This window comes from Gambusia affinis, linkage group LG03, assembly GCF_019740435.1.
Source record: "Gambusia affinis linkage group LG03, SWU_Gaff_1.0, whole genome shotgun sequence".
In the NCBI taxonomy this organism is placed as follows: domain Eukaryota; kingdom Metazoa; phylum Chordata; class Actinopteri; order Cyprinodontiformes; family Poeciliidae; genus Gambusia; species Gambusia affinis.
In genome coordinates this window covers 29,512,099-29,533,176 of record NC_057870.1, presented here as the reverse complement: position 1 = coordinate 29,533,176, position 21,078 = coordinate 29,512,099, and the positions used below count along the sequence as shown (strand labels likewise).

Here is a 21,078-nt window from a genome sequence, read left to right as displayed (position 1 = left end):
GTTTCAGCGGCTAAAGCCTCTCTTCTTGGCGTTCAGTGAATCTCCTATTCTAGAGCATAGATTATCTATCGATATTGATCACTTGTCTACTGCCATATATATTGTTACGGATTTATTGCCCTGTCCTGAGCTTAAGTGGTATTTACTTGTCTACTCATCCACTTTAATTATATTATTAATGCAGCTTATTACAAAGATTTTGTACAAACATTTTCCAAAGTTCAGATGCCTAACAGCACATCTACTTTAAGCATTTAACTTTTCTACTACCAGATTTGGATACACTTGCTCTATTTTTCTGGACAGCTATTAAATTTTTTTCATCGTTTGGCTGGCATTACATTTTTTCCCCTCTTAATGAGGTATTTTTGGACTAATGCGATTTATACTCTGGAGCGACGTAAAGTTAGTACATTTAGAACTGTACTTCTCTCTTGCTTTGTTACAAGAACAACAGTCTCCTATTTGAGCTGAAATGAATCTTGTGAAGGATACACCAGGTCTATCCTTCAAATTCAAAAACGAAGGATGAATTTGTAGGAGCCTTGGTCACATGGCTGTGACGTAATTGGTCTCCTAATGCAGCCTTTGAATATGGACACACCCTACATTGATCTTAAACCACTTTGTAATGGATTGGATTTTCTGTTAAGGGTGGATTGAAAAATTAGAGTTGAGTACTTGAAAAGAAAAATGTGCATTACCTCTCCAAATAGTCATAAAGTCTTGATTTCTATCTACAGTAAAATTTGGTCTAATTGTTTTGTAATTAAATGATGTTTTAACATTTTACCATATCATAGGATGAGCAGAAAGCTGAGGATGAACTTGCGAAGAAGAGGGCAGCATTCCTGCTGAAACAACAGAAGAAAGCCGAGGAGGCTCGTATTCGCAAACAGCAACTGGAAGCTGAATCCGAACTGAAACGGGACGAAACCAGGTAGACCAATCAGTAATGGCAAAGGGATCTTACCGTCCCACAAAATGCTAAAATTTGTATTTGGTTTGAACAAGGCGGAAGGCAGAGGAGGACCGCTTGCGTAAAGAGGAGGAGAAGACGCGGCGGGAGCTGATAAAGCAGGAGTATCTGCGGCGGAAGCAGCAGGAGATGTTTGAGGAGCAAGGCCTGGTGAAGCCCAAAACGCCCAAGCCCAAGCAGAAACACAAACACAAGGCAGTTATCAGAGAGGAATCTGCCACTGATCATTTCTCCAAGTGCTCTTCCACACGTGAGACTCTTAAATCAGAACTTCCCTTCACATTAAAGCTGCACTGTGTAACTTTTATTAAATATATTTAGGGAAACTGTCACTATGTTGAGACTGTGTGTTATGAGACAGATGATCTGTGAAAAAAATGTTATCTCCTCTGCCTTCTCCCAGTGATAACTAGAATCAACCAATCAGAGCCGGGATGTGGGTCTGTAAGTCATAATCTCCTGTAACGTTGCTCATTCCCTTTTAATTACCCCCTTTAGCTATGCTGCAGCTATCAAAGCCTGTACATGCTAAGGCTAGTTAGCATAAAGGCGAGTTGTTGCTCCTCCATTAGCTTATTTAGCAGCAAGTACATGATGTTGATTGACAGCGTTAAGGCTCTCCTCTTGTCTCTGATTGGTTGATTTTGATGGGGAGCATTGCATTTTTTTATACAATATTAGTTTACAGAGGAGGTGAAGGAAATTGACCTTTTCATAGAATATCTGTCTCATAAGATTACGACTTGTCAAAAAAACATATTTTTTATAAAAGCATTCACTCAAATTCACATCTTTTGTTACATCTAAAGATATGTTACCAAGATTCTCTTTCCAAACCCCAAATTGAGTTGCATTAAGCATTGAATTGCTCTTTTTTTGCAGCAGACAACCTGAGCAATGCCCAGTCAGGCTCCAATCTGTCTCTGGCCTCTGCGGCGACAAACGAGGCCGACAGCGTCAACTCCGGAGGGGCCGGCTCCCAGCGGTAAATTACACCCCGACTGCATTTGTAATTGTAATCTTGTTAATTGTGAATCTGTTGTGTAATGAATTACGACATCCTATAATTTCTCTCGCTCTCTGTTTTTGTTGCCGTGTCCAGCTGTGACTCTGTGGAGTCGTTTCCAGGCAGTCGCAACAACAGCCGAGCCGCAGAGAGAGACTGGGACAATGGCTCCACTGCGTCCTCCATCACTTCCATGGCTGAATACACTGGTGAGAAAAAAGGCTGCAATTATCTGTTACTGATTTTAAAATGCTGGTTTTTCATCCAAACACTTAAGTTGTTTTATACAATATTAAATGCAAACTAGAACATTTCAGAAGAAAGTTAAACGGGGCCTGCCAGAGTGTGCCTGTCGCTTGGAACGTTCTGATGCTAAAAACTACCATTAATGACACAGCAGAAGAAGTCAGACGAGAGACGCAGGCAACTTGTTCGGAGAAGATCTAGAAAAAATAGCAATTGTTTACTTTTTTACTGTCTGATACACAGTTACAACAGCGAAGAGAAGACTGTGGGACTTGTTATTTTCTAGGAAACAAAATTCAGCTCTAACCGTTTCCGCCAGATCAACGGGCGGAAATTTCCCAACAAAACGGGTCAGGCAACGAGGTCTATCAGAAAACGTAGAAACCCATTTAATTGTAAAGTAAAGAAGAAGAAGCGAAAATTTTATTCAACACACTGGCACAAACGTAGGTGGATCAGGGAAAATAAAACTGATGTAACAGATCTGCTCCAGGCTGAGAAAGACCTGGATTCTGCACTGCCTTCTCCTAGATCATCTTGGGGTTCTAACACCAATTTAACAGAACTGGTCCAAGCTGAGGAAGACCTGGATTCTACTCCTTCTGTTTCTCCCAGGCCATCTTGGGGTTTAATGTAACAAATGTTAGCCTAAATGCTGCCAGTGGCATGTGGGTTATAACCAGCATGTTGTCTTACATTGACTTCCTCCATTCAGTGAGCTAAACATGGCTAATAAACACACAAAATGGCTAAGAGACTTATTTTCGGGAAAAGGTTACTGCTAGTGTGGGCAGTTTTGTTGGTTTTTAGTTGCCATTTGTTTCTTTGACTGAAAGTGAAGCTAATTGTTCAGTTTCTTTGCTTTTGTTGGTCATTTTCAGAATTCAAAACTTGATTCTTGCTGTGAATGTTGTGTTTAATTACCATTTGTCTTGTTTTGCTATGTTATAATTTTATCAACTTTTTTTTGCTTCGTTAGGCCCTAAACTCTTCAAGGAGCCCAGTGCCAAGTCAAATAAGCCCATCATTCACAATGCAATCTCTCATTGCTGCCTGGCGGGGAAAGTCAACGAACCCCAGAAGAACCAGATCCTGGAGGTCAGTTTTCTACCTGAACTAAACCAACTTATGAGATTAGTGAACTTTCTTAGTTTAACTGTTTCTACAAAGTTTCCTCATTAAAGCTCCACTTGCTCTGCCTGTCAGTGTTAGTATTTTTCTAAATGTTCAAAGATGTGCCAACCCATCCCTAAACTTCTTAACTTCACTTTTCTGCCATGCTTCTCCTAGGAAGAGTGTTATTTGTTTTGTTTTTTCTTCCTTTCAGTGTTTTGAATTGTCGTGCTCAGATTTTCATTTCTTCTCTACGTTTTTCTTCCTCTCCAGGAGCTGGAGAAGTGTGAATCCAACCACCTGATGATCCTGTTTCGTGATGGCGGCTGCCAGTTCCGGGCACTCTACTCCTACTTCCCCGACACGGAGGAGATCCACAAGCTGACGGGCACCGGACCCAAGAGCATCAGCAAGAAGATGATCGACAAGCTGTACAAGTACAGCTCGGACCGCAAACAGTTCACCGTCATCCCTGCCAAGACTGTGTCGGTGAGCGTGGACGCCCTGACCATCCACAACCACCTGTGGCAGGCCAAGAGAAGCGCTGTGCCAAAGAAAACGGGGAAGTAGCGGACCGCTTTCAGATCTGCGCCGTCTTATCTCACCGCCCAGCTTGGCCTGGAAACCTACTTGGGAGGATTCACGTCTTGGTGGAGGGACTGGTGAATCATCCCCTCCTCCCTGTGATATCGGTGTGATTGCTTCAGGTTTATTTTAGTTATTTTGAAGCAAGCATGTGGCATTGTTTCTCTAATATGTAGAGAACGTCCATTTTTACATGGAGTATTTATTAGTTCAGCACTGTCGTGGTTGAAAGCTCGGCCGCAGCACTAAATCCCCTTCTTCTCCTTCAGATAGATGTAGGCAGGAAGGTGGAGAGACGTTTGTTTTAACCGTTTAGGATCATCGAACCGTTCCGTCAATCTGTTCCCATGTTGACTGTCGAATCAGGCTGGGATCGCCGACTTCTGCCTCACCACCGATCTCCAGAATCCTGCTGCTCTGAACTTTTTTTTCTTCTTTTCGTCAGGATGGAGGAAACTCCAGACATCCTTTTGCCTTCTCTCACGCATCGTGGTACTATCATCCATTTATTCAGCCGCTTTTTAAACTAGACGCTGATCGTGTAGCACCTGGTAGGTGTGTTACAAAAAAGGGAAAAAACTGATCATTTTATCTACATTTTTATTTGTTGAAACATCCTTTTTCTTCCCTTCAGGAGTTTTAGAAAAACGGGGAAACTACAGGCCTTGGTACAACAGTTTTTGTTTCGTTTCAGCTTTTTTAATCATTTTTATTGAAGCGTTGTGGTTCAAGTTTACGCAGATGTTATGTGTTTTCATCATAACAGAAATTCTCTGATGTTTAGAGCTTAGTTGTGTTTTGTTTTTGTTTTTTTCTCTCCACCGGGCACTCTTGAATTGTCCTGTACAAAGGTGCACTCAAAATACTTGTCGACGGCTTCTTTTCATGCAATGTAACCCTTCCGCCTCTTCCTCCCCTCTGAGTATTTACATCCCGTCTTTATTCACACGAGCAGAGGACGCTCTCGTTGTGAAGGGTGCTTCTCGCTTTGCTCGACTGACAGTATTTGATATCCTCACGCTGGGGGGAGGGGTAGAGGGAGGGCTTGTGGCTCAGTTGTGTACCAACATTAAAGAACATTCCTCCAAGGTGTTGACAAGCACTGCCACATCGTCTCTCTTCTTCACTGTCTTTGCAAAACTTCAAAGTGCTTCTTCTTCCTTATTTTTTTTTTCTTTTTGTTAAATAAACCATTTGTTGGCCTCGAACAACCAGAAGTGTCGCACAAGCACTTTACTTTCTGTCCGGTTTCAGAGTTTGACAAATTTAATACGTAACACTGTAAAGGAAAATCAAACACTAAAGATTTGATACTGACGGCTGCAGCTAAGAGCGTCACTGAAACGTTGCTACTGCTGTCTCTCCAAAAGTAACTCGATACTTGATGAATCGTTTGCTGCATTTTGATGTCTTTGTGTCTGTGTGTGTGTGTGTGTGTGGAGGGGTGCTTAAGTGGTGGAAAGTGGTCTTTAAATGTATGAAAGTATATTTTTATGTTAACTAAAAGATTGTATTGGCATTTGATCACCATTTTTTTGTTACACTAGTGTACTTTTCATCCATGTTTGATTTTATCTTTGATCCCATGTCATCTATTTATTTTAAAATTGAAGCACTGAAATAATAAATTTCCAAGTAAATAAAAGTCACTTTTTTTCCTTTTCTGTTTTGTTTGATTTGTCCATCACTCTTGCTGTTTTTCTTTTACTGGCACTGCACTGACTTCACTCTTTTTGCTTTACTTTGTCATGCCACTGCATCTTTTTCACGGGAATGTTTGTCAGAAAACTGGTACTCCTGTGTTTACATTGAAGTTTCTAAATTAACCACATCTCTGGGACCCCCCGGTGCAAACTGCTGCTCACTCTACCAACCAACTGGAACTGCGACTTTTAACGCCAGCTCTCGTAACCATGGCGAGACATGATCCTCTCTGGCAACCAGTCCTGGTTGTTCAGGTGATGACCATCAAACTCTGCGGACGCTCCTTTCCAGAGTTGAACGGAGATCAGCGTTCGATCCATCGACTCAAAATGAAAGGTGAGTTGTCAGATCCAGGAGCTTTTCCATTTAAAATGTGGAGTTTTCGTGTGATTGATGCTTTATGTTTCCTCAGGCGTAGTCGCTCTCGCCGTGTTGTTGGGAAGTGTTCGTCTCGGCCAGCCCTGTGTAAAAGGGGAGTCAGTTTTGTTCTGCCTTGACGCTCTAACAAGTGAGAACTCCATCTTTTAAATTTTGAAATGATTAAAGTTGCAAGATTAAACAGCAACAGCTTGACCGAAAAAACAATAAAAATGTAGTTTTTAGAGAAACTGGCATGACCTTTTATGAAACTTGTTCTTGCGTTTAAACACTGATGTTTTCGACTGTTGTAGGAATTTGATTCTGATCCAACAGTTTGCATTTAAACTACATCTTAAGTCAAATCTTCAGCTGTATTAGGAAGATTATTTCCCTAAAATGACCTGTGTTGGTTTTATTTAACTTACTGGTTCACAAAATGCAACAGTGTTGGATTGAAATGTTCTCAATCCAACATTTAACACTTTGGATTGCTCTCATATTCAAGTCTTTCTTTTGGCATTCCTTCCAAACAAAACCTGATCATTTTAATGATGCATTTTAAACCCTAGAAAGGTTTACTCATTTTGCCATAATGTAGACAAATATATAAGCTGGTATTTCATATTTATAAAGCAAAGGAGACAAACGTATCATTGTGCTTCACTTTTTCTCTCAGATTTCATCCCTAACTGTACAACCATGGTTGTGGGTTTAAAGAATGTTGGAGAAATCAACTCCACGGTTCTGCAAAGCGTGAACCTCTCTTCCATCACCAAGTTCCAAAGCCAAAACTCTGGTATCACAGGAATTGCTGAGAATGCCCTCGGCTCTTTTTCACATCTGAAAATTCTCATTTTAGATGGTAACAGTTTGTCCAACATTAACCAGAACTGGTTCAGAAACCCTGCTACTCTCACTGAGATAGATGTCTCTTCCAATCTGATTAAATATTTGAACGAGTCGAATCTGACGGGGCTCACAAACCTCAAGAAGCTCAATCTGAAAGGGAACAAGATCCACACCATCCATCCAGATGCCTTCAGATCCCAGAGGGAGTTGACTGATCTGGATTTGTCAGACAACCAGTTGACGAGGCTTTCCCCGCAGATCTTCACGTCTCTAAAGTCTCTAACGTCCATCAGACTTTACGGGAATCCCTGGAACTGCTCTTGTGATGCCCAGGTCTTTGTTGACTCTCTGAAAGGTTTGTAACTTGTGACACTAAGAGCTCCAAGTGTTTTCAGAACATTTAAAGGTTAAAACTCCTTCCTTATACTCAGAACTGAATACATCTCTGCTGGTGAATCGGATGAGTGTGAAATGTAAAACTCCTCCACATCTGGAAGGTCAACCAGTCTTCAAAGTGTCTCTGTGTTCGACTGCTACGCCACCATTGAGGAATTCAACAACTGCAACCAGTATATCTGTCATTTTGTTTAACTTTTTTGGTTGTGATCCAAGACTAATCCTTAAATCCTTCTTTTTTTTTTTTTTTTTTTTTAAATCACTTTCTATGAATAAAAATCTTTTTGATCTTCAGGTAAAACTCAAACAACTCGCTCACAGCAAACATCTGGAAAGACAGAAACATCTTTCAATACCAAATCCACTACCCAAACTCGAACAACTTCTGCTCTCATGGGTACGTGTGGATTATTTCTCCTCCTTTCTGTTTTAATCTCTTAAAAGTAATGTTTCTTCAGCTTCATCTCTCAGCAACACTTTCCTCTTCAGAGACTTCTGAGAGAACAAAACCACCTGGTGCCACAACGTCATCTTCATCCCCTGGTACATCTGGGCTAATTATTTAACATTAGACATATATTTCCTACTTGGTAATGTGCAGGCTGATAGTTTTAGGGGTTTTTTCAGTTTAAAACTAAGGGCAAACATTTAGTCAATTTAAAGGTAAATAAAGAATACGTGAGAAGTAAGATGTATAAAAGGATGGTTTTAATAAATTATCAAAAATGTATATTATGGTATTTGAATTGTGAATTTGTATTGGATATAAACTCAGCTAAAAATATAGATGCCAGGTAAAAAGCTCTCTTTCTTAAATACCCAGATAATATACTTCTTGACTGGTATTTATATGATTAAAATCTGTAATTTCAGTGGTTTTGTAGATTTTTTTAATGTCTACATACATGTCTTAGTTTTATATTGGAAAAAAATAAGGACGAAAAAAAACACACTAGTAAAGTTTTCCTGCATCAAGGATAAAGTTAAATAGGCTTTGTGACCAATAGCACCACCATGCGGCCATAGTTAGAAATTACATGTTTCAGATCATTCTTCCTTCGGAGATTATTTATTTATTTAATTGTTTTCAACTCCAAATTCAGCCTTTTGGCATTGAGATGATTCGCTCGTGGTTCTGCTAAGCCACTGAGGAAGCCCAGATTGCTTTCATAGCGGCCTTATGCTCATCTTTATCGTTATTTCCGGTATCTCTTGACTTGCTTTTGCCAATATTTCTTGGGTTCTCAGAGTTTTAGGTCAAGCCAGGTTTTTGTATCGTTACTTGTGGCAGTGTTAGCCAAAGCTTTATATAATTAGGAAATTATGAAGTAGTCTAAAGTTTCCTAGTAGGCGTCTAAAGAAACTTCGGACTCGAAAAAAGCACAGCAGATAAACAATCGTTTATTCAGACTTTATTTCCAGGATAAAACTCTGTGAAATCCGTCAGTCATTTTCAGGTCGCCACTCCATTGCAGTTGAAATATATTATTGTGATTTAATAATAAATTCAGCCAAATACTTCTGTACTTCAATGCGCATCTCGTCGGGTTCTTACCAGCAGGCGGCGCCAATGTAACATGTAATTGCTTTCATCTCGCTTCCTTGACAAAAATTGAATTGAGATTAATTTTACGCCAAGAAAAGATGCTATACGTAAATTTTTTTTAGAGTTTTTATTTATTTATTTTTTATCTTTTTTTGCTGACAGGACATTATGTGACGACATTAACATCAGTCATCAGACCTGTAACTACTCCTACACGAGCTGCAGGTGTGTGTGACTTTTCTGAATCAGTCTCTCATATTTAAAACAAAATGTATTAATTTGTATTTCCTTCATCCTCAGGTTCGTCCACAACCTCAAACACAAAGATCTGCACTCTGATCGCAGTTATTGGTATAAATCCTCTTTTTATTTGACCATTTTTAGTTAATTTGGTTGGAAAAATCTCATCTTGATATTAGATTATGGCTTTGTTCTTGTGCAGTGGTCCTATGTGTGCTGCTGCTTTTTGCGTGTTTCATGGCACTGATGCATAGGAGGAATCGCAGTAACAAAGCCGTGAGGCCTGGATGTCCAACAGAAGAAGAGGAGAAGCAGAAAGGAGACGGTGTGTCAAGTCGGGATCAGTCTGGATGTCTGGAAGAGGCTCAGAAAAAATCCTTCACTGGCATCAGGGCAAAGTCTGCAAACGCAATCATCCTCTCATCTCCTTTCTGTGTGTCTGAGAAAGTCAAAGTCACTTCAGACAACTCTGAAAAAGAGAACCTGGGAGCTGAAATGGGCGAAGTTCATCCAAAAACTTTCACAACTAGAAACTCGTTGGAGGAGTGTGTGATGCAAGAAGGTGATGATGGAAATCCCTACAAAAACCAGGAGTGTGATCATGTTAACATGGACATTGTACCGTATTTGAGTATCGGCACCAAGCAGAACAAACCAAATCCTGATGAAGAGTCTGCAGAAGGTCCAGGTCAGAGTCAACAGAGAGGAAAATTCATCAGGATCTCCACTTGGCCTCCTACTGCAGCTCAGTGGCAGGCCAGATGCAAGGCCAAAGAGGAGGAAGAGGGTGCTGATGAGTTCAATGTTTGGACTCAGAGTGTAACTGCAAAGGTCTCAGAAGATGTGAAGATGATGATGGAGCATCCCAGCAGCAGCTCTGACCGGTGTGAAGACGAGGAAACAAGCATAAATCTGAGTCTTTCAGACACCTTCAAACCACTGCAGACTCCTGTCCGCACATTGGAGAAGGAAGAAACGAACCTGGATCCAGATTCTGCAACACAGACAGACACTGGCGAAGAGCTGAAGTTCGAGGAATATCTGGCACAGAAGAAGAGAGAGGCAGATGCGAGGCAGGACCAGAAGGGGTCTGCGACCGTCAAACAGAGGGCAGAAAACAGAGCCGCCGCTGGGGCGAAGGCGCCCCCTGGTGGCGCTTCTCCAGATGACGAAACTCTGCTGTCAGGGAATGAATACGCCTTCGTGGACCTGCTTCATGAAGTGGTTCAGAACAACGGCCGCTGGACGAGAGAGAGGTGGAAACGGAATAATGTTAACAAGCAGCGGCGATGAAATCAGATTCAACATCTCGATTACAGGATAGTTACACGAGAGCTTATTAACGTTTAAATATTCACTTCCTAATTATACAAAATTATTATTATTTTCTTCCATTTGGGTCTCAACTGCCTGCCTTTTCACTGTATTTTTTGTGACTAGCAAATCTGATTACCACGGGCACTGCGCTGTTGCCTAGCAACCCCAGTTTAGCCCATCCATCACCTAGCAACACAAGGAGCCCGTTTGGTCAGCGGGTTTTCCGGCTGCTGGAAAATACAAGTGTTTTGTTGTTGATTTACTGTTCTGAAAATACTTGCTGCACTCTTGTTGGTTGTGCAGGAGGCTCTACTTCTGCTTTTCAAAAATGTACAATTGTATTATTTCGCGAGTTGAAATAAATAGAAGTGACACATTCAAACTGCTGGTGATAAACTTAGTGTGAGGTCAAATAAAACTATCTTCCAGTCGGTGGATTTGGCTGCATGCAGCATTTATTTGTTCGTATCTGTATGTGCACTTCTCATAAGAAATAGTACAAAATGAATAATCCTCTGTTTGACAATGAATCAAAAACAAAGTGGAGGTAAACATTATACATAGGCTTTTGATAACATCTAGACAACATGCATGTTCCATTCATATAAATACAGAGTATCAAATAATGGCTCCAACTTGCAAGCAGTTGATTCAGTTACGGGGTTTTTTAATCTAGCGACAGGACGCCACGCTAACTGTCCTGCTAACGGAAATGTTATGTTCTTGGCAAGCTTTTTATATCAAAACATGCTTTTAAGAGATAACATGCCCCGTGTGTTAAGTCCGGACATCAGAAGACATCAAGTGAAGTCCTTCAGTGCTATAAGGGTTTGTTGTGAGGATCCTGTAAGGTGTTACGTTAGCGGTTTCATCCTCCATCACAGTCGCTTTGACTGTTACTTCTGACTCTGTGAAACAATTTCTGGACCATTAAAAAAACAACAACAAAGTAATCCCTTCTCTATCACTTTAGGATTGCTTGAAATGAGAAATAAGAACAGCATACCTAAAATTAAAATCTGCAAACATCTGAAGTCATGCTAATGAATGCATGATGGATCTTTGCCTTGCCAGTAAATATCATCCATGTTCTACAGATTCAAATTAAAGGGTCATGCTGTCACGCTCCGCACGTCGCCACAGAGCTTAGTGCAAAAATAGTTCAAGTCCTTTTTACTTTTCATGGCTACAGAGCCATGTATACAATTCATATTTATAGTGATTAAGCCCAAGATACAGATGAAAATTAATGACTCTGGGATAAATACTGAAACTGTGGTGTACACAAACCACAGCACTTCGTTTTCAAAATAAATCTAAAAATGTATGACAAACATTTGATTATGTTTGTGAATACCTGTGCAAAATATCCTGCTGTGCAGAACTTAAAAGGCCATTTAAAGTGTGCTAGTCGTTTACAATCAAAATAATTTTAAAAGCTCAGATTTTTTTTGTCAAATTGGGTTTTAAGTTTTCAAAAATAGAAAAAAAAAAGACTGACTAATGATCTATCTGAAACAGTTATAGTTGTAACTTTATATATTTATATGGTTCACAGTGCAGGGAGAGTGTTTGCTCTTTTTCAGATGTACAAAAATGACACGTCAACCAGTTCACTGAGGTTAGCATGTCTGGCTATTCAGGCTCAGTAGCTAAAACTTTGCGCTAAACTTAGCTGAGCTAATAATTTTCTAATTTAAGAGTCACATGTTGCAACAAAAAAAGACAACTTCTCCCCAAATATTTTAAAAGGTCAGTATTTCAGGGTAGTGTGGAGGAGCAGGGGTAAAGCACAACTCATGTCTCAGCTGCATGTCTCTCAAATCCAACTGTCCTGTCTAAAACTCTCACACCGATGAAACATTTTTTGTAAAAGTCAGTATTTCTTTCAACTTTAGCCATGATGTGGATGGACAAACACAATAAATAATAAAAATAATTAATTCTAATTTAGGTTTTTGCCAAAAATTTATGGAAAAGGATTAGGGCCACTACAAAAAAGTCAAACTTCTGACTTTTTCTTCAAATTCTAGGATTAAACTCAGAATTCTGAGATTAAAATAAATAAAGTCAGAATTTTGAGATTATTTTTTTCCAGTGACTTTAGTCCACTTCCATTAAATTCATTTTTCCTGACAAGTAACTCAAATTTGATTTAAATAGCAAGTATTGTGATCAACAGTTGGTAAAATTTGGCACTGGCCAGGTGTAATTTGATATATTAGCCTCCTTAAAAATATGTATTTCCTTAACTGTATGTTCTTTCTTCTGTACGTTTATGTATGGCAGCAGCAGCAGATGTTGCAGTCAGGTTTGACACAATACAAAAACCCCCCAAAACACTGGTGTCACAAAAATAAATACAAAAATGGCACAGTAACAACAGTATTTACAAATAAATAAAATGGCATAATGTGGAGCAGTCATGATTTCTAACAGGAAAATAATTTAACAATGTTCATTTTTTAACAACTGACAAAATTTCATAGCAAAATGCTAACTTGGCTAATAAAGGTGCAACTGGTGTAAGCACGTAATAAATTTAAAACAATGTGCCTGTAAAGACAAAGTTCACAAGAATAAATGAAAGTGACATAATAAAAGAAGAAAATTGCACATGTACCTTAATTTCCTGGTAATACTTGAAAATGTAGAAAACCAACCAAATCATCAGCTCTCTTTAAAAGCAAACCGTGGTGTATAAGTTGTCGGATGTGAATGGTTTTCAGTTAGTTTCTAATTATCAGCAGAAACAGGCAAAGAAATTGGCAAAAAGCCGGTAGTGGCACAAAGGCAGCTTCCCCCCACCTGAGCTAAACATGAAATGAAATTATTTTATCTATTGGCACAGAAACCGGCTTTAACCATCCGATTACGTGCAATAACCCTTCTGATCTCTGCAGTCAGGCTGGACAGAGGAAGCTGCGTTCAGGTTCTCGGTTGCAGGGAGTTTTGTGAGGGGAAGTGATGACGAGGCACTCTTCATGCACCCTCCAATGGCAGCTCTGATGAAAACGGGAATCTCAGTGCCGTCTTTTAGGATGTGGCTAATCTCTGGTCTCAGGCTGAGAGACACTTAATGCACACTCACTATGAACATCTCATCACCGCCCCCGTCAGGCCTTCGTTTGTGCGAGGTATATGAGATCTATCGACGCTCATAGAACCAAAGACTCAAAGCTTTTAAAGGTGAGTCTCATTTCTTGACTGTGCGCCAAAGTCCTGTTGGTTCTTGGTGTTTCGGGCCGCCTGTCCCATCTGTGAGTCTTCTGGCATGTGAGCCAGAGGGTCAGAGCGAATAATGTACCTGTAAGGACAAAATCATCCCTGTTATTCTTCATCTGTTACTCTAAGAAGATTAAAATATTATGCAACCTCCTGCTGCTTAACTTCTGTTTATACCTGCTAACTAACATTCATACAGAAGCTAAAAAAATCAGCCAGTAACCAGAATCAGTGCACTGCAAAAACACAAGTATATTTTTGTCTAGTTTCTAGTGCAAATGTGTTAGTATACACAAAATAAAACTAATTTACAAGTAGTCTTTCAGTAAGGTACAGGTCTTTCTGATTTGTTTTGTATGTTTACTAATGTTGATTTTAATTATGCTGAAAACATGAAGATATCTTAATAACCCCACATTAATCAATATGTCAGACAGAATAATTAACCTAAACATCATTTCAGATGTATCCATTAAACCCCATGAAAAAGTTATGTACAACTTATGCAAAATGAAAAGTTCAAATTTTTGCATTTTCTTTAAGCCAACTTCAAACTAATTCGATTTTTAAGTTATTTTTTCAGTTTACATCTCAAAGATTACACTGCAAAACCACAAAATCTCACCAAGCATTTTTGTGTAGTTTCTAGTGAAAATATCTTATTACAAATTTCTTAAGTACTAGTTCCAGTCGAAGTTTATTTCACTTATTACTAGATATTTTTCTGATGTTACAAATGAAGCAATCTACAAATGCAACTGATAGTTTTTTCATATCAATATTAAGGAAATATTTACTTAAAATAAGCCTCTATATCTCGCTCAGTTTTGTCTTATTTCAAGATATTTGCACTAGAAACTCGATCTTACTTGGTAAGATTTTGTGTTTTGCAGTGAACAGGTCAAGTAGCAAATATTCTGATGGCTAATAGTTGATTTTTTTGGGCTTCTCTACCTATAGGAGAAGCACAAAAGTATCTTTTCCACTGTTAGTTTGTTTTAAGTCAGTAATTTCTTAATATTGATACAAAGTAACCAGTTCAACTGGTAGATTATTTCACCTAAAACAAAACATTTCCACCATGTTACAAAGAAATTAATCAGCCAGTTGCTTTTACCAATATTAAGAAAGTATATATTTTAAATGTACTAAAATCTATATTTTTTTTTGTATAGACAAATACATTGGAAGATTAATTTGTTTTTGCAGTGTACAACATGGATCATTGGAAACAACATAAAATTTGAGAAAAACCTGAAGAAAAAAGTAGATTTTAACTGTGATGTTATATTGTTTTACTTTTATGATTTTTTATTTCCCTGTCCAGCAGAAATCCTGATAATTATTTGAGTTTGATGCTGCAGACGCCTGGATGGCGGTAAAACCAGAAGAAATGCTGCCTGACAGGAAACGGCGTCCTTACACGATGTCGTTGATCTCCAGCATGGTGTCAGGAGGAGGATTGATGAGAACGTAGGACAGCGTGTTCTGGTGGTCGTTCATCTCGTCTGTGAAAAGAGACAGAAGAGACCTTGAGAGCCGCTCTGCAGCCCTCCCTCATCCTCCTCCATTACACCTCGAATCAGCCAAAAAACACGGCCTCTAAACTCGGACGCTGTAAAAGCCTCACTTCAGAGTGAAAGTCTGCAGAGTAATGTGAATTTAACATCTAGAATGCATTTTCTTATTAGTACTCTTTTATTAATTAGTGTTTAGAAACAGATGTTAGTCATTATCAGTATTTGAATTTAGAGAATGATGCATGATTTACATTATGCTCTAGAATAAGTGCTAGAATAAGAACTATAAGTGATTATGTAAATCTATAGTCTAATTTGTTTTGTATCATCAGTTTTTATTTATAGCAGTAATAATGTGGAAAAAATGAGACAATTTGTCACAATTCTGCTTAAACAAGTTCAGTTTAAAATTTCCATTGAAACATTTGAAAGCTTGTGGTGATGAAACTTTCTTTAAGTGTAATCTGAATATCAAGCTTTTATTTAGCCACAAATTTAACCTGAGCAAAAGAGACCAATTATATCTATAAGGAAAAAAAAAATCACAAATCTGAGAGGCAAAACTATCCTCAACTTCTGAAGTTAGATATTTTAATCTGAATAATGTGGAGAAGAAGTTTCACACTCATAATGTGTTTTACCAGACTGAATAAGAACCTTTAATAACTCATCAAACCAAACCATGACACTGCCTCCACCATGTTTTACAGATAAAATAATCAACATGTAATAGGTTGTAGTTGTTCCAAGCTGCAGGATGGTGGCAGTGCTCATCTTAAATTTCACCCAGTCGACTCCAAAGTGAAGAGTTAAATCTAAATCAGGGTGAAAAACTCATTTTCATTTTGGACTGGTGGTGGGTGAAAGTGTTGATAAAACTATCCATTAACAAATGGTTAAAATATGAATAAATAGTTGTTGTAATTTGGAAGCATAGATACAAAAAAGCCTTAATTTGATTAATAAAATGAAATTTAAGAACACAACACTTATGTGGCCCTCTCCAGTTTGACAAATGTAATCTAAATCTAAAGATAAACTGTTCTGAAAAAAATACTAGTAAGGTTTTAGTAGGACGAGGTGAGATTTTCTAAAAGTGAACATGTCAGTAAATAAAGGAAACATTCAGCTGCATGTACTGAAGACAAGCAGCACCAGAAGAAAGAAACCAAAGATTTATGCAGGTTTACCTGATAAGCATTTGACTGAATTTGGGATCAGGGCCACTGAAAAGGAAATCTCAGAATTTTGACTTTAATTTAACTTTTAACTTTTTTTTCTCAAATTTCTAACTTTAATTTCTGAATATATTTTAGAATATTTCCTTTTTTTCCTGATTTCCAATTTATCTCCTGAGTTCTGACTTTAATTTCCGAATTGTTACTTTTTCACAATTCTAACTTTTCCTTACAATTTTGACTTTAATTTCAGATTTTAATTTTTTTTCCTCAGAAATCTGACTCTTCTTCTTCTAATTCTGATATTAATTTCAGAATTCTGACTTTTTCTCAAAATTTTGACTTTAATTTAAGAATTCTGCATAAGAAATGTTTTTTTTTCTCAGTGGTCCTAATCCTGTTTTGTGCAAATTACTTAAAAGGAACCACGTGACATTTGCAACTCAACTAGATCGTTAAGCATTAAATATTCTTGGCGAACTTTAATTAGACGTCCAGATTGAGCAAAATGAACAGGTTTCATTAACTCAGGGATTGAAAGTGTTTCTGTCAGTGTGTTGTGTTTAGGTGTGCTGGTGCTGGGCTCTCTGCCTGTGATCCTACTGCACTCTGTGATGGACGGAGGAAGGAAAAGGAGGGCGCGTGTGTCTCCATCACCCACCTGCTTGTGGCCCTTTACAAAGCCAGGCGGGGTGGGAAAGAGAGAAGGGCTAACCGTTACTGACAGGCCACTCTGTCGAACAAGGGGAGGCCCACATGCTGCCCGCTGACCCGAACAGAACCACCATGCGCAGCGTCAGAACGGTGCCAACATGCAGACAGAGTCTGCCACAGATATAACCCCCACCCCTCCATCGCATTCGCTGCACGTCCTGCGCATTCCACACGGGCGCAGCAGGCTGGTGGAGCCATGCCACAGGACAGCACACTCAGCTTCCCCCGCTGACGGGTGACAAGCCCACAGACACAGAGGACATGCTCCAGCATCCGCCAGACCGGACCAAACGCAGAGCGACTCCAACCAGACTGAGAGTGAAGCAGAACACATCGGGAGTGTGAGAGTGGAAGAGGTCAGGTTTGATCCACTCACTGACCGTAACGTTTGTTCACGCTGCAAAAACACCCAACCTACATCTTACCAAGAATTTTGGGTTGAGTTTCTAATGCAAATATCTCAGCAGACTTGAAATGAGATAAAAAATAACTTACCACTAACTTTTCAGAAAGATATAAAAGCTTGCTGTCAATCAATAAAAAAAATATGATCAGATTAATCACATTCTACGATTAATCACTATGCTCAACTTGAATGTGAAGAAGAAAACTTTCAAAAAATGTTTAAGAAAATGTTTTATTGTCTCAGTTTTCACATCGCCACTTTCCTAAAATAGTCCCCAAGTAATGTTTGCCAAAAGGAATTTCTTTTTGAAAAAATCTTTTGACAAAAATAATTTAAGCCATTATTTTAGGAAAGTGACGATATTCAGAAAGGCTGGAATATTATAAAAGAAGCAATTTGGACAAAATGTAATTTAGAAATGTTAACTATGAATTGGCTGTGCTTCATTGGAAGGATAATTTACTGTTGCAAAAAGTACTTAAACTTTATTCAAATGCTGTATTTTTAAAATATTTTTTAAAATAGTGGCCTTTATTTGACAGTAATCTGACAGGAAGGGAAAGATGTGCAGCAAAGGAACCGAGGATGGGAGTCGAACTCAGGACTGTTTTATCGACAGTATAGTTCCTTAATAGTGATAAAAAGTTATTGTTCCTCTGGCAGATTATTTCATTTACAACAAGATATTTTTACTCACATTTTAAGTGAAATTATCTGCAAGTTGAGCTAGTAATTTTTCATAAATATTAAGAAATTACTAATATAAAACAAGCTCAAATTTCTTGCTAAAAAGTTAGTTTTGTCTTATTTCCTCTAGAAACTTCCAGTATTAAAACTTCCAGTATTAAAACATCCAGTATTAAGTTGTGTTAACTTTTTGTTAATAGCATGTTTTCTGTGTGAGTTAGTTACTTTAACATGCCTCTTGTGTGTTTTTAAGGCAAATATACATTTTAAAACTGTTAGTAGGAGAGCATCTTAAAGCCCTGTTAAAACCAAAAGTTTTAAAGCAGAATTCATTGTGATGTTTAATAAAATGAATTACCAGATTAGATATTTGTTCAGGGATTTAAATTCTTCTAAGTTAAAATAAGCACTTGACAATGTGAGTGTTTATACAGAAATGTGTTCCTCAGAGCAGTTATCTCACTTAAGGTGAAAAAATGGTTTAAATTACAGTTTGAAGTTATAATACTTTTACTTTTAAAGATCAATGAGTTACCAGAACTTAAAAACTCGTCTCTTGCTAAATCAATTTGATGAATTTCAAATACGAGTTAAAACAAATACCATGTAATTTTTGTTTAGTCTCTTAATGAACTTTAATAAGACAAAACTAACAAGTAACTTTTCAGTAAAAAATAAATCAATATTTCCTGAATATTGATAAAAAGTTGTAGTTCCACTGGCAGATTATCAGTTATAATCATGTCAATAATCCTTCACATGTTAACAGTGAAATAATCAGCCAGTGAAACTAATTCATTTTCATCAAGGAACTATTTATCTAAAACAATCTCTTATATCTTGCTGAAAAGTTACACATAAGTTAGTTTTGTCTGATTTCAAGTGCAATAAGATTTTTGCACTAGAAACTAAACCGTCTTAAGATTTTGTGTTCATGAAGTGTTTTCAGTTTCTTTCTGTGATTTTCCTACAGCAGATTTAACATTTCAGTGAAATGCTCTGCAGCACCAGCTTACAAAACTCTGGGGGATAATGACGGTGGTATAGAGCTGTAATTCACTCTGAGATTCACTGATGTTCAGAGAGAAACAGGCTGGAGATAACAGGACGCTACGGAGCAGAGCAGGATGTCGTTTCCTCCTCTAAGTTTAGGAGAAATTTGGTTTCTGGGTCTAACCTCCCATCCACAGACATAATGCACTCCACTCCACTCTTTAAGCCAAACTCTGATGCCCTGCAGGACTCTAGCCATTTGGGACGTCACCTCACAGGAACACAATGCAGCAAAGACCAGATAGACAGAGAGACAGAGAGAGACAGAGAGAGAGAGACAGGAGAGTGAGAGGTTGGCTGCTGATCTAATACTCATTCTGGCAGGAAACACACACACACACACAGAAACACACACACACACACACACCCACGCACGCACACTCATGCAGTGAAGTTGCAGTATTGTGATCAACCAGCTAACCTGACGGCCTTGTCCCCTCTGTATACGGCTGCTCTGAAATATCCTGCAACTCTAAGCAACGGTATTCACTGTTAAGGTCAACGTCCTCATTTCTTTTTGTCATTAACGTAATTAGATATGTAATAATACAAAACTATTTGATAAGCTCAATAATAATTCAAAGCACTGGTTTTTACTGGATGCTGGCGAAAGGACAAATTCCTTTCTCCACCTTGGACATAAGCACTCACTTTGTAAAAAATGGGTAATGAATGACATAAATTACCTTGTAAATATCCTAGATTTACTCGATTCATGACATCACTCGCAGTGAGATTAGAAACATCCTCTACAAGCCAAGAGAGGGGAGACAGGGGAGTAAGAGAAAGAAGGGAAAAACAAAAAGAAGAAGAAGAAGAAATAAAAAAAAGATCAGGCAGGCAGTGAAAGCTTTTGAAACTTTTTTTTGGTGACATGTGAGAGCAAAGCAAAGAGCTCATGCATTGCTGTGTGTATGGAAACACCTCCAGATGATTTACTTTTTAAATATCCTGCAGCAAAGGTTTAAACTTCCCTGGTACAATGTCCAGTTTTTGTGATTTTAGCAGCCAAGGTAAATAATTTAGGATGTTTTCCAACTCTATTGTGACAGAAAAACTGAAAAACAAAGAAAACTTTTAGAGGAGACTTTATTTATTTTGGATATTTAAATTGTCTTCCAGTTTCAGTGTTAAATGATTATTATAATTTAAAGTCAATGCTCTTTGAGAATGTATTTTTACATTATTAAGCCATTATTAGTTGAAAATGGTCTCAAAACAACGTCATTGTTTATTGCAACAACTTCTGGGACAATTTTCAAAGTAAACTAAACAAAAGAGTTGATTGTAGAAAATAAACCCATATCAAGTGGAAGATAACAGACAAAAGCATTGCATTGAAAGTTTCTGAAATGATTTTTTCAGGGTTTAAGTTTTTTAAAATCACAAAAACATTGCATTTTACAAAGGTGTGTATGCTTCTTATAGTCACATTAAAAACAAAGGCTTACAGCTGCAAAACATCTGGAAAGTGGTTCTGATTTTAAGCATGAAGCAGAAAGAAGAAAATGAATGAAACTGAATAGAGGAGGATGCAGGCAAAATGCAACTCATTCATAGTTTAATGCTCCTGCATCATCAGACAGTATCTGCTCATGTTCACTTGTTTGTACGATCGCATGTGTGTGAATTATAGCTGCATGGATGTTAATGAGGGTTACCAAGGAGATGGGATTTTCTGAAGGATCATGGTACTGAGGGAAATTAATGAAATCCACCATGGAGAGAAATGGGATGAGGTAAAATAGCTGTAGCACAGATTGGAGTTTTAAACACAGCTGATCCCACAACAGAATAATTTAACTGGTTGAGTTGAGCCTCAGTGGGCAAAGCATTCATTCAGACCTTGTAGAGTAGACTCTTCTAACTTTTATAAGTTTAAGTAATATTATTACCGTATAACTGGTGTTTTGATGGAAGTAAACAATAGTTTTTTATTCAAATAATACTGTCA

General features: G+C 38.2%; 3 protein-coding genes across 21 annotated transcripts in view; 2 read left to right on the top strand and 1 right to left on the bottom strand.

Annotated features, from left to right (window-relative positions):
* Window positions 1-5,031, top strand: part of camsap1b (calmodulin regulated spectrin-associated protein 1b) — a 28,794-nt gene extending 23,763 nt beyond the window's left edge. For 4 of the 5 annotated variants that reach the window (XM_044112036.1, XM_044112039.1, XM_044112041.1 and 1 more), the window contains 6 exons: window positions 804-940; window positions 1,015-1,229; window positions 1,862-1,964; window positions 2,082-2,194; window positions 3,211-3,329; window positions 3,618-5,031. In XM_044112036.1, the coding sequence (XP_043967971.1) occupies window positions 804-940; window positions 1,015-1,229; window positions 1,862-1,964; window positions 2,082-2,194; window positions 3,211-3,329; window positions 3,618-3,914 (984 nt within the window). In that variant the 3' untranslated portion in view covers window positions 3,915-5,031. The remainder of the gene's footprint in view (window positions 1-803; window positions 941-1,014; window positions 1,230-1,861; window positions 1,965-2,081; window positions 2,195-3,210; window positions 3,330-3,617) is intronic. The other variant, XM_044112037.1, reaches the window with a different exon arrangement.
* Window positions 5,032-5,576: 545 nt separating this feature from the next.
* LOC122828466 lies at window positions 5,577-11,290 on the top strand. 3 transcript variants are annotated; one of them, XM_044112057.1, is made up of 9 exons: window positions 5,577-5,969; window positions 6,046-6,141; window positions 6,670-7,197; window positions 7,274-7,411; window positions 7,534-7,635; window positions 7,728-7,781; window positions 8,947-9,009; window positions 9,085-9,135; window positions 9,227-11,290. In XM_044112057.1, exons 1-9 carry the CDS (start codon window positions 5,843-5,845, stop codon window positions 10,315-10,317), a joined length of 2,250 nt encoding a protein of 749 aa, XP_043967992.1. In that variant the 5' UTR covers window positions 5,577-5,842; the 3' UTR covers window positions 10,318-11,290. The 3 variants fall into 3 exon arrangements, with proteins under 3 accessions (XP_043967992.1, XP_043967991.1, XP_043967993.1); XM_044112056.1 differs by having other exon boundaries at window positions 7,710-7,781; XM_044112058.1 differs by lacking the exon at window positions 7,728-7,781.
* Window positions 11,291-12,565: 1,275 nt separating this feature from the next.
* Window positions 12,566-21,078, bottom strand: part of kcnt1b (potassium sodium-activated channel subfamily T member 1b) — an 82,838-nt gene continuing 74,325 nt past the window's right edge. For 6 of the 13 annotated variants that reach the window (XM_044112042.1, XM_044112044.1, XM_044112046.1 and 3 more), the window contains 5 exons: window positions 19,811-19,873; window positions 19,546-19,596; window positions 16,926-16,937; window positions 14,990-15,074; window positions 12,566-13,648 (listed from right to left, as the gene is read on the bottom strand). In XM_044112042.1, the coding sequence (XP_043967977.1) occupies window positions 13,525-13,648; window positions 14,990-15,074; window positions 16,926-16,937; window positions 19,546-19,596; window positions 19,811-19,873 (335 nt within the window). In that variant the 3' untranslated portion in view covers window positions 12,566-13,524. The remainder of the gene's footprint in view (window positions 13,649-14,989; window positions 15,075-16,925; window positions 16,938-19,545; window positions 19,597-19,810; window positions 19,874-21,078) is intronic. The other 7 variants (XM_044112047.1, XM_044112049.1, XM_044112054.1 and 4 more) reach the window with 3 other exon arrangements.